This window comes from Panulirus ornatus, chromosome 43 (assembly GCF_036320965.1).
Source record: "Panulirus ornatus isolate Po-2019 chromosome 43, ASM3632096v1, whole genome shotgun sequence".
Classification (NCBI taxonomy): Eukaryota; Metazoa; Arthropoda; class Malacostraca; order Decapoda; family Palinuridae; genus Panulirus; species Panulirus ornatus.
Genome location: NC_092266.1, coordinates 18,047,360 through 18,060,500, shown reverse-complemented (window position 1 = coordinate 18,060,500; position 13,141 = coordinate 18,047,360). Strand labels below are relative to the sequence as shown.

The following is a 13,141-nucleotide window of genomic DNA, read 5'->3' as shown; positions in this document are numbered from 1 at the left end:
GCTACTCTTTGCCCCTGTTCTATATTTCTTACTGGGTTATCTTCCTATCTACTCTATCAGTATTAATTCATGCAGTTCAAGAAAAACCCATTAATTTCTTACACAAACTGGAGGCCTCGGGTTATTTCTGCACTTTGCTGTAGTCTGCTCTTTCAAGGTATCAAATATTCTTATGGCATTTGATTCAGTGCCAAATGACCTTGAATGAAGCTCGGAAATTGCAATGGAGGTCCATCATTCTCACTTGGCAGACCTTGAGCCTCACTCATTTCTCTCGTTCCCTAAATTTCGCCGAAAGAAAAAAAAAAAAGTTCACCCACTTTCATTTCTAACACTTCCCTTCTCATTGTTTTGCCTATTTTGGCCATGACATGTTTGTAAATAATCAATCTATCTTAAAACGATGTACATAATGCATAAACACCTGTCAAAACTCACCTAGCCCAGAAAAATGTTGTGCGGCTTCTGTATGTGTACTACGTACATCCTTAGCCATTACTAAACTTTAATTTAGCGAACATAAGACAACTGCAGCAAAAAAGATACGATATCGTTCACCCTCCCCTTATCAAACATAATCATCAAATCTATTTTCTTTAAAAATCGCCACACTGGCTGGAAAAAAAAAAGTTGCCAACAGTTTGCATGTTTGGACTCCATCGTTTTATGTAAATTTACGACTCCTCCCACCATCACTCTAAATTCATAAAATCTGGAGTAAAAATAAATTGCAATGGTTATTTCGCTAACTAGTTTTCTTCTATTTCCATTCTATTACCGGATTTACTGACTTTTCCTCCGGTAGAAAAGTTTTTGCGAATACCGAGCTTCATATAAATATGACTTCTGATGAAAGAAAAATCAATTTCTACTGTACTAAGTCCTCAGGGGGCGCGGGAGAGCCCATATAAGTCGCCGTCTGTGTCTTGGTAAAGTGTTGTGCTGAAACCGTTAAATCAATCAGCCTTACCTAACCCTAACCCAGCCTTTCTACCTAGCCGTAACCTGAACGTAAGAGGACTAAGATAACCTTCAGGTTAGTCAACAAAGCAATGTTTGACCTTGAGGCACACTGTCGGCAAAATAAGCCCTACGAAAATTAATATAATTTTCCTTTATGACTACAGTTGTACGACCAGCCAACGACATAAGATATATTCACCGATTTCCTTATTGAAATTTTACACATGCGGGATACAAGTGTAAAATCCCGTGGACATGGCACAGCCCTAGACACTGGTTAGACGTGTTTGTAACCTATATGTCTTAGTGGGTCGCGTTATCAAATAACGGACTGGTTAGGTCTCAAGAAGTACACGAATATTGGACACGTCATGTTAAACAATGGAAGCTAGAAATATAAACTGAATACGCGGCTGTCATTACCAGAGCAATTTAATCACTGCATCTACCTGGAAGGTAAATATGGCAGGAACACTTACCCGACCCTCTGAAGGGCTTGAAGAAAGAAGAACTCCGCACCACAGCAAACAACGTCGACGCGAAGCGGAATACACAGTCGATGCTTCCCTGCGATGACCTCCTCACCCAAGACCCATGCCTGGGGCGTCCTTTATACATAACCGCCGATGTCATCCAACTTCAGCACCAGGGCAGATGTCCATCACCAGCTTGCTCCACACCTGCACCAACACAAACGTTAATCAAGTTGAGTAATCTTTATCATCATCACATGTTATTCTCACTTTCCACTTCCGGAAATTACAGTTCATAAGATATACATCATTACCTCACACCTGCAAAGACTACCAAGGTTAGAGTGGCGAAGCGACATAGCCGACATGGCAGGGTTATATACGCACGTCAACACATCACACTAAGCTTACTCCAAAACGTACAATGTTTGGTCTTACAATTTTTTTCTAGGACGTGTGAAAATGTAATACAGCTCTACCAGTCACTGCATCATAAACATACCACATCTTGTACGAACAACGGACTGAAGGAGCCGCAAGCTGCTTACCCTCTCTATACAACAAACAAAGGCACCAACGAACACTAGCCACTACATCATTCAAAGTTGACATTTCAAAAGGTACCTCCTTACTCGGTCCCCGTCCCCTCCAACCTCCCAGCTCATGCTCTTCTCCAGGTACCTGACCATCCGTCTCCCCCTCTTACTGTGTACACACGTGATTACTATTTGTCATTACAATTTGTGTTTTATGAAAAAGAGTTTTACCCATCTTCTCAACCTTGTATGAGTATTCCACGTGTCTACTCCTATTGAGTTACACACGCACCCCCTCCCCTCCCCCGCCACTTGTGTGTGTGTGTGTTACTATATGTGTGCGTGCGTCCATGATCATGAGAAAATTCTACAATCACTTTTGGGAGTAAGGGCATGCGACATTATTCACGAGGCGGAGGCGTAGCATCATAGTGGGATGGAGGGAGTATAGCTGGGCCCGTTGGAGAAGGGGAGTAACTGGTGAAGGAGAAGGGTTCTGACCCATGCAGATGGAAGGATCTGGCGGTCTTTGATCAAGTAGGGCACGGGGAGGGTCTTGCAGGACCTGGCTGGGGAGAGGGTCAGAAGTTATCCGCATGGGTTGTCTACTCACATATGACTAGAAGCTTCGCCATATGATGGTGAATGTTGTTGGTTTAGAAGGATCGATGAATCAAATACTCTGTGGAAGGCCGAGTGACACTCATGAGGGTGATGGGCACGGCTTTTATGGTACACCACCTGGCTCATGGTCCCACGATGCTCCCCAACACGGAAGTTGGCCACTGACACGGGTAACCTATCGACTCAATCCGTCAAGGTATTCGATACAGGTACACGTGTTCTAACCTTTCTTTATATCAGAATATTCTGCCTCGGAATCTTTGCTAGAATTCGTTACGTATTCATTAAACACCAATAAGACAGAGAGGTTAGTAACATCTGTCTGCAATAATACGATTTTGAAGATGAGGCTAACCTAAATGGTTTGTAGGATACACACGAATACCACTCAACATGTATTACTGATGCTTCACTATCCGGCTAAAAAGAACAGACCACCTCTTGTTCAATCGGTATTATAACCACCACTAGCGCTAAACAGACAGCTTACACACAAATCGAAGACCAAGATTTTAGTATAATGACCCACGTGTTTTCTTGTTAGGCTGTGAACACACACGGTTTATCTTCCATAACTCGCTTTTACAATTTTCTGTAACACTCCTAACTACCTTGTTCAAGGGTATTCACAATCTATTATCAGTTGTGATACTCCTCTCCACGTCAATCAGTTCTCATTATCCGCTTACACTGGTATTTAACCGCACGCACAAGTCCCCACCGCCGCCGCCACATGACTGAGGCGACTGTTAGGTTTGTCACCCGTCACGGGTACAGAGACGCCCTCTACCTTTACCAGAAATGCGGTATGTAAAACTTTATTTCAACAATCTCACGTACTTACAGTGACTATGTAGTTCAAGTCATACAATATATATATAGAAACTTGAGCAAAATACATGCTATGCAATATGAAAGAAAATCATGAATGTTTAAACTGCAAACATTGTTAAATGTCGATACCTGATCGAGAAGGGAAGAGGGGAGGAGGGGGGATGAGGCCAAGTAATCCCCTACAGGCTATCATTAAAGCTAGTATAACGTAACGTTTGGTACATCACATCCATTGCCATCAATCAAAACATTAAGTTACGTATGAGATAAGGTCCTGAATCAGAGTACAGGCTTTACTGGCGGGAAAAGTCTCCCTTTGATTATAAAGGTTCAAACGTTATCATATGCTGATTTCCCGTACCTTAAAAAGGAACCCATACACAAGAAGCGGCCTCGTTTCTAGACATCCGTGGCTCCTACACTAGCCCAGGGTTCTTAAGAATGTCATTTGAAGCAATTTCTCTATATATCATTTCTCGTGGAACTGCCTCGGATACAGTTCACATGTATTCTAGCCCTGCGATGACAATCCAAGTGCATTGTAAGGCGAAGGTGGAAGTGGTAGCCAGTGGTGGGGCTTCCGTGTGGGCGGGTGACATGGAAGCCCCATGCCCCCTCCCCTCCCCACGTGGGGAGCTTATTAAGCCAGTGACACACTGTACTGGTCGGCCGCCCAGACCACAACACAACACCTACACGTGGTGACAATGTAAACAAATGTACCTTAAACCTGGTAGGAGTATTGGCGTCTTATATCCCGACACCCTCGCTTATACTTTGGTAAATTCTCTCAATACTAGTTACATCCAAGACCAGCATTGGGATCGTCTTGAAATGCTTGCGAATGCCGTCTAGATGCTATTGGATCTAATACAAGGAGGAAAGAATCTGTATAAATCAGCCGATGTTTTACCAAGGATCTAGCCATCAGCTGATGATCCAGCGCGTGCGGGACAACTTCCATTCGCCGTCTGTGATCGTGAGGATGATCATCACTGTCATACGTGATTAGTGTGGCTGGTTGTTCGGTCATTAAGGCTGTCAACGTTAAGCTACGTTCACAAACCGAAAAAAAAACTATGCTTTCTTTACGTGTTCTAAACACTTCGTAAATCCTAGGTACATGTAATTTAGGGAACAGTCAACACAGCATGATAGCTGGTGGATGGAGTTCGATGTGACGTCACCGCCACCCGGGCCACTAACCACCGGGTTATATAACCAACTCCACGACAACTGTATAGTTGTTTTTTTTTTTCTATTTGACTTGTACAAGTTCCATAGAATTTCAGACAGGCTCACGATCTATTGATCGTGTTGCCATTACGTACGAGGGAAGAGCATGTCCAGGACGGTCTGGCTGGCGTAATCAACAGTTACGACACCACACACAAAGCACTGGTCAAGCTACAGGACAACTTACCTTAACAAGTGCTGACACTTTGCCTACTTCTGACCTCGTCCTTTGAACTTTCAAATTCGTAACAAGAAGGGAAGACAATGTAGACCACAAACAACGCATACACTTGGCAGTTTTTATTTGAATACTATAAACGATTCTCGAAGGTAAAAAACAAAAATCTAAATCACCATCATAATAGTTTCGTCTAGTTGTTCTATCCTATACATGGCAGATGAGTGTCACTCCGGCAAACATGTAAACAAGACTTAACTAAATTCCGGATATCTAATCAAACGTAGGAATAAAAAAGCTAGCTTCCGACACCCATGGTTTATCATGGCAATAAACCATGGGTGTGAGCGTGTGGTCTTCAAGGGCGGCGTTGGGTACAGAGCGCAGGCCTCGCCCAACCATCAACAGGCAGCTCTACTTCGGCTGGCACTGGGTGGTCGCGCCACGTACGTAGCCTCGTCTGCAACTTAGCATCATCACAAATGTCGTACAAAAAGTACAGCCAAGAGTCAGTTATCCTTGCACTGTCCAGCACCTACCACCATCACTCCCCCGGTGAGGTAAGAAGCCTCAGCCGTACACAAGGGAGTTATAGTGAGAGGCTAGAGCCCTTAAGTGTGCTTTGACCCTTTGGAAAAGAGAAGCGTGAGAAGTGACCTGATCACAATCTTTAGGATCTTAGAACACATCGATGATGTAGACCGTTTCTCAGTTAGACGTAATGATAGAACAACCAAAGGACAAAACAAAAATAAAAATAAGAATAGGAAAGATGTGAAGACGTGCTTTCAAATTATGAGTGGTGCATATCATGAAATTCCAGAAGACATGGCCAATGCTGCCAGCATACATAAATTTAAGAAGCATGACGGCAGAGGAACACCTCCTCACGCACGGGCCTCCCTGGTGCAAGCGGTTAGTGTTACCGACCAGTCCGGGGTTGGACTTGGCGTGGCCCCCGGCCTACACCCGACCCAGGTGATGATCCGAACCTCGGGACTGGTCGATTAATGAGCCCCTGGCTTAGGCTGTGTGTGTGTGTGTGTGTGTGTGTGTGTGCATACATAGACGGAAAGACATGGTGCATATATACAAGTTAAAGAGACGAGGTAACACGAATGCAAAACTCTTTCTCCGTAATACACAAATAGTACACCGAAGATAGTAATAAGGCGCGCGCGCGCGCACACACACACACACAAACGACTTCCCAAGAGACATGGACTCGAAAATGAATCTGTTCGAAGATGACACAACGGTCATGAGCGAAGTGAAAAGCATTGTAGATTACATCAACTTACCTGGCGACCATAACAAACTCCAAAGTGCGTGTGATACAAGGTTGATGAACTTCAAGCCGAATAAATGGAATGTGATGACGATTTGTCACAGCGAAAGAAGACCTCGGTGTAATCATATTCTTCAGACTGTTAGTGTTTGTGCAAGTGAGGCTTCTGTTTAGTTTAATGACAAAGTCTAACTGAACCCTCAGTTCTGTGACATCGGCTTGGATTAACAAGTTCTTTTTCTAGTGAGCTAGGGACAGGGATTAACATGAACGAAGCTTCCTGTGCAATTCAACTTTTTGCATTTTCTGCGAGTCAAAGACAAGGGTTAATAATCGTAAAGCTCTGTTCATGTACTGTTGCTATATTTCTGCATTTAACAGCAAATTTCAATCGTCCGTACGATTTTAACGCTTACGTTAATCCCGCTTTAAACAAAAGCCTGACTTAATACAAATGTAATAGTTTAGGGGGCAATTCGACATAATCTGAACGTTTTCTTTAAGACAATTTTCTTCCTTACAGAAAACGTTTTAGGATAGACTACAAAATAAATTCGTAATACAAGGCAGAATCAGAAAGTATTCTAAACAAAGATCAACAACTATTTCATCGTTGATATTAAGTTTTTTGAAGCGAAACATAATCAACGATAAACATCACAGGTACGTACAAGCATTTGAAAATAAGCCATCTAGAGGTACAGAAAAGGGCATGCAAGCTAATCATCAGTCCTTACATCACCTACCAAGAGGCGGTGAATACACTGGTCCTCCAGACTCACTCCCACCATCAGGTGGATCTCAACCGACGGTGAGGAACGAAGGTTCTGGACCAGTGTCACCTCCTTCCACCAGAGATCCCTTTTCCCCGAGGTGCAACACAGCACCACACAGCTGCATCAGACCATCCGAATTCAAGACCATTGGTAGAACAGCTCCGTCTCAATCACTGCGTACCGAGTCAACAATCAGTACACCCACGTAATAACTGGGTACAGTCTGTTCAACCTTCTTTCCCCTTTCCTAAAGTCCCTCTGTCAATATCATGTTATTTTTTCTGTATATTCTTAGCCTTCACAGCTGCAATTGAATTGATAAACTTATTTATCACTTATTATTTAACTTGCCTTATCATCAGGCAGCCAGTCTCACATGGCATGAGTTCCTCTGATAATGGAACGAGACACAACTAATAAAACAAGAACCAAATCTGCATCTTGTCGACAAATATACCGAGAAAGAAATACTTGTTCAGAAATTTTTTTTTAACATTTAACATATATGTTACCGAACGGATCACATTATATATATATATATATATATATATATATATATATATATATATATATATATATATATATATATATATATATATGAGACTTGGCTTGTTTTTGCGGATTCTACCAACAAGATGATACGAAGCAAGTGAAAAAAATCACCTTCCTTAAGGTTGTATCACACATCAATGGAGTCTTATATTCCAAAGGGACCCAACAGCTTCCCTGTTACTAATTGTGACGCAGCCTTGAATCTGCAGGAACCCCATAACTGGGGGGGCCAGAGTGGCATGAGAATATAATGATGACATGACTTGGCTTGAATGTCTTTGTTGCCTGAAGGAGTGGCAATACGACGGTGTTGTTAAGATTAGAATTTCTGGCGAGTTTCCATAGTCATGAGGCTGCACAGTGACGTGGGGGAATATAATATGCAAACTCAAGAGCCAGAAAACTGCAGTTTGCGCTAACAGTCGGTCGATATGTCCCTCGTTCATATGTGGGTAAAACGAAGTGGCTCAATGGTCGTCACATGAATATATATATATATATATATATATATATATATATATATATATATATATATATATATATATATATATATATATATCTTAAGGTGGTAAAAAGTACTGTAAAGGTGTTTAGTACACATGGGCAAAGAACAGCAATGATTACCTTCAATGCTAAGGTATATCTACAGGGTTTAAGTATTCTCAGGGTAACCATCATCATCTGAAAAAGGTGTTGAAGACTTTCTGGTTGGTGGATGTGCATCACTTTACGTTTGACAGCCCTAATCACCCTGACATTTGACAAGGATAAAGCCCAGTCAGGCAATCAACCTTTTCAATATCACCTTAGGCCAAACGGTTGGCGAATACGGTCTTCGTGTTTATGCTCAACACCAGAGGAAGGTAATAAAACGTTTTCCGCATGGTGCTTAGAAGTGACCTTGAACGGCCTTAATGACCGTGGCAGTTGACGGTCCCATAGCCCGGATGACGAAACAATCAACCCTCTTAAATATCGTGATGGGCCACATACATAATGATAATATGTACGATCTTACGATCACATTCAACACTTGAAGCCGGAGTTTAAATATTTTTCGAGTGACGTTGATGACTTTAATGATGGCTTTAATGACCCTGGCGGTTGATGGGACTAAAACCCATATAACCAGCCAACCATCTTTAATATCACCTTAAAAAAAACTGACCTTCTGAATTTAGGCCAACTTAAGAGAACGGGCCCTCCTTCAACTGAGGGATCTTGTGAGTCTTGCACCCTGGAGAATCATAACATATGGACGACACGCATCACAACCTGGACGTCAGAGTACAGTGGTGTGTGTGGCAGGAGTGGACTCTGAGGATCTAACTTGAACAACGACAAGTTACAAAGGGGACAACGTCCGTATAGTTCCATCCAGTAGACTGTTGTGGAGACAAGGAGCTATCCCTGTAGTGCCACACTTCACGATTCTCCTTCGCGTGTTTCAGTCAATCTATTACTATGACCCTGGTGGCAATGTTCACACCTTACACTTCCAAGTACCAAAACGTTCGACCAAAAAAGAACAAAAATAAAACATGTATGTTCTCCAAAGATGCATTTCAAGTCAAACTAAAGGTCGTACAGATTCGGAGTGATGGAACAAAATTGTATACACAAATCATCTGCTCATGTAGAGTAACGAGGTACTGTTACTTGGTCATCTCCAGCCACTGGTTCCACAGAATGACCAGGTAGCAGCAGCCCATGTTTCCTGGCCACAGTAACTACCTGGCAACAGTAAACAGAACCTGGCCGCAGTTACAACGTGGACACAGCTCCTAACTGGCCACAGCAACTACTTGGCCACGGCAACTACGTGCCATCAAAAGCACCTGACCACAGTAGCTGGTTAACCACACTAGGCCACAGCTCCGGCCTGGCCGCAACGGCTACGTGGACACAGATGATGCCCGGCCACAATGGCCACCTACTTGGTGACGACACCTGGTGCTTGGCCAGACATCCACCACGACACAGGATGTGACACAGGGCATCACTTCCGGCGCTCGGCCTGCTGCACTCACTAACAATATCTTTTTTTTTCTCATTTCCATTGTAACTCATGCATCATGCTTTGTGTCTTGCTTACCGACGCGGAAGAGGAAAACTCGATATATATATATATATATATATATATATATATATATATATAAGACGAAGAATAATGCACTGTCGCGAATACGTACGAGGATAAAAACGATTATTTGGAGACGAGTTACAATTGTTCTAATAATGATTCGACTCTTGGTGGGCCGGCCCATCCCACTCTGTATTGACAATGGCAGAGGCAACAACAACAACTGTACCTGCTCAGGTAACCAGTGAACCTAACTACACCTGACCTTGGCATGCTGCCGATTCACCCCACCCGCTGCGACCTCTGATTGGAATGATAAAGACCTTGAGCTAACGAGAGTGAGGAACCTTAGTACCAATCATATGGTTAATGGAAAACTGCCCACATCATGTACTGAAATCTAGTGTTGAGCTTATTAGTATAGAATGAATAATGCTTCCATAATAATCAGATCTGAGACTGGTGTGGGTTTAAGTGGTTAGTTGTGTGACTGGAATCTCTTTAACATAGCAAACACCTGTGATGTCCTATGTTCAAAAACTCCTTTGTGCTCCTCTATCCCCGAGTCACAAATACATATACATTGTCTACTAATTCTTTACAAGGTAACACACACACACACACACACACACACACACACACACACACACACCGCACACACACACACACACACACATCTGAATTGTTTGAGTACAATATTTTCCCTCCGTTATAAACGCTCATGGAAAATAATAAATTTTCCTTGGCACACTGTTGTCGCTCCCTAAATGAAATGTTTTACCTCCGCACATGAGGAAAAATAACCAGGATTCCTACGGAAAGATAACCACGTTGGAATGATCTGGGGGCCAGGTTATCAGTTTCGATGTCAAATCTTTCCTTACGAAAACAGCGTCTGTTGAAGCCACTCACTCTTAAGAAACATCCTAGAACGAATCTAAAATTTCCTGTAACATCCAAAACATTTTAACTGACTTTGTGAAAGTGTGTTGAGAACACAGTTTTCATGGCCAGGGGAACATCATAGACAGGAGTACGGTAAGGCCATGGGAGACTTTGAAACACCATGACTGACTAAAATGGATTTCCCCAATCAAACATTTGTGGAGGTACGTAGATGATACCTGTATCTGTTCAGGCCACAGATATACACATGTTGACGACTTTCTCTCGTCGTGCAATAACGGCTTACATCATTCATACCTGGTTCAAATTAGAATGGTACATGATAATGTGATTCCCTTTGGAGATGCCATGGTCTACAGAGGAACATTGTCAATCTAAAATCATCTGTATATCAGAGAGAAGCAAATCCCAGTCCGGGCATTTCATATTTTTCCTATCATGATGCTCACGTTAAGACATGCGCTGTGTCTTCACTGATCTCAAGACATACAGGAGCAGCCAACCTTCATATGTTGATAAGGAACTTAAAAAAAAACAAGTGACATCTACGAAGGTGTGTATTATCCAGAGTGGTTCGTTGTCAGTGCATATCTGGCGGCTACAAAAACATTGCATTCGGGCGGTTCAAAAATCCTCACCGATTGGAAAAAGAATATTGTTCTTTTGTTATTGAATATGTCAAAGAACTAAAGAAAACTTGCCCCCCCCCCAAAAAAAAAAATAAGGAGTCAATAGAATCAAATGTTAAATGTATATTTCTTAAGGGATATGAAACTTAAAAATACGTCTAAAGCTACGAAAGACATGAGTGTACATATACCAACTTGCAAAAAAAAAAAAAAAGAAAAGGTCTAGTCACTGTATGTACTGATGAAATACAATGACATTCAAACAAAGAGGTGTTGAAATGGATATGAAAAAAGTACAGTTTTCTGCGATGCTAAAAAAAATATCATCTAATAATTATGTCAATAAGAATTTCTTAAAATTGAATCTAATAAGCTCAACACTAAATTTCAGTACATGATGTGGGCAGTTTTCCATTCACCAAATGACTGGTACTAAGGTTAGGTACGTGATAATACTACCTTGGGGAAACAAGAGAGGTGCCTTCCTCACTCTCGTCAGCTCAAGGTCTTTTATCATTCCGGTCAGAGGTCGCAGCGGGTGGGGTGAATCAGCACCATGCCAAGGTCAGGTGTAGTTAGATGTAAAGGTCACCAGAGCTTGTATACACGTAGTTCCCCTTCCCCTGCCACTGTAATACGGAACTGAAAGCGGCCCATGAGGAGTCAATACTGTACTGACACAATATGAGATTTTGAGTTACTTGGCCGTTGCTGAAGTGCTGTGATCTGGTCTGGAGGCAAAGGCTGTAGTAGCTTCCGTACTTCAGGCAGCTTCAGAAGACGGGCGCTGGCTATGTCCTACGCCAGCCCTGCCACAGGAGCAGGAGCCAGTAGCTTTGGAATGAGACAGCATATTAATCTATTCATTGTATCTATCTATCGACTTATTTCTTAATATTATTAATGTATTATCTATCTATCGACTTATTTCTTAATATTATTAATGTATTATCATCTAAAAACAGCATTCATACATAAGGGGAAAATGCATGAGGGAATGTGCTACCAGCCTCGCTGTTCACACCAGCTGCCGTGAGCCAGGATGGGGCCCTCACCATCCTATACACCAGCTGCCGTGAGCCAGGATGGGGCCGTCCTCGCCGCCCTATACACCAGCTGCCGTGAGCTAGGATGGGGCCGTCCTCATCACCCTATACACCAGCTGCCGTGAGCCAGGATGGGGCCGTCCTCACCGCCCTATACACCAGCTGCCGTGAGCCAGGATTGGGCCGTCCTTGCCGCCCTATACACCAGCTGCCGTGAGCCAGGATGGGGCCGTCCTCACCGCCCTATACACCAGTTGCCGTGAGCCAGGATGGGGCCGTCCTCACCGCCCTATACACCAGTTGCCGTGAACCAGGATGGGGCCGTTCCTCACCGCCCTATACACCAGCTGCCGTGAGCCAGGATGGGGCCGTCCTCACCGCCCTATACACCAGCTGCCGTGAGCCAGGATGGGGCCGTCCTCACCGCCCTATACGCCAGCTGCTGCTATCGTCACGCAAACAAAGAGGTTGCCCACACGGCCGTGACACGCGCAGCTTATCCTGCCGTCCTTTGTGTACCTGGGATGCAGTGAGAGGTCCCCGCCCTGTGTCGTCATCACAATAATGGCTCTGTCTGAATTCAAGCTAAAAAAATCTATTTCATCTCTAAATACCTTGGCATCTAACCCTTTGTGCTCGACGCTACGACCCTTGAGAACGATGGTATACGACCCTACATCACGTCGGTACGACCCTAGAGCACGACGACAGTGACCCTTGTGTATGACAGGGTCACCTCTGAATAACTAAGGCTCGAACACCTCAGTGTCAACAACAGGGTCGATAAATAGTTACGATGCAACATAAAACATCGTCTCAACCGATTAGAACATTTACGTCGTCACTCCAAACCCAAAAATTACTTTAGCTCCTCATCCACAATACAACAGAGGCAGTGCGTCACCCTGGCGGTGCCCGGGAGCTGACCTGAAAACCTCTGGTGCAGCAGTTCCTCCAATGCGATACAGCTCTCGAATGGAAATTCAGAATACTAAAAGTGACAAGAGAGGAAATCTC

General features: G+C 43.4%; 1 protein-coding gene across 5 annotated transcripts in view; it reads right to left on the bottom strand.

Moving 5' to 3' along the window:
* The window catches only part of LOC139762354 (calcium/calmodulin-dependent protein kinase kinase 1-like), a 238,194-nt gene extending 234,869 nt beyond the window's left edge, over positions 1-3,325 (bottom strand). For 4 of the 5 annotated variants that reach the window (XM_071687104.1, XM_071687106.1, XM_071687110.1 and 1 more), the window contains exons 1-2: positions 2,586-3,316; positions 1,443-1,643 (exon numbers count right to left, since the gene is read on the bottom strand). In XM_071687104.1, the coding sequence (XP_071543205.1) occupies positions 1,443-1,596 (154 nt within the window). In that variant the 5' untranslated portion in view covers positions 1,597-1,643; positions 2,586-3,316. Of the gene's footprint in view, positions 1-1,442; positions 1,644-2,585 lie in introns of all 5 variants that reach the window. The other variant, XM_071687105.1, reaches the window with a different exon arrangement.
* Between the last annotated feature and the right edge of the window lie 9,816 nt (positions 3,326-13,141).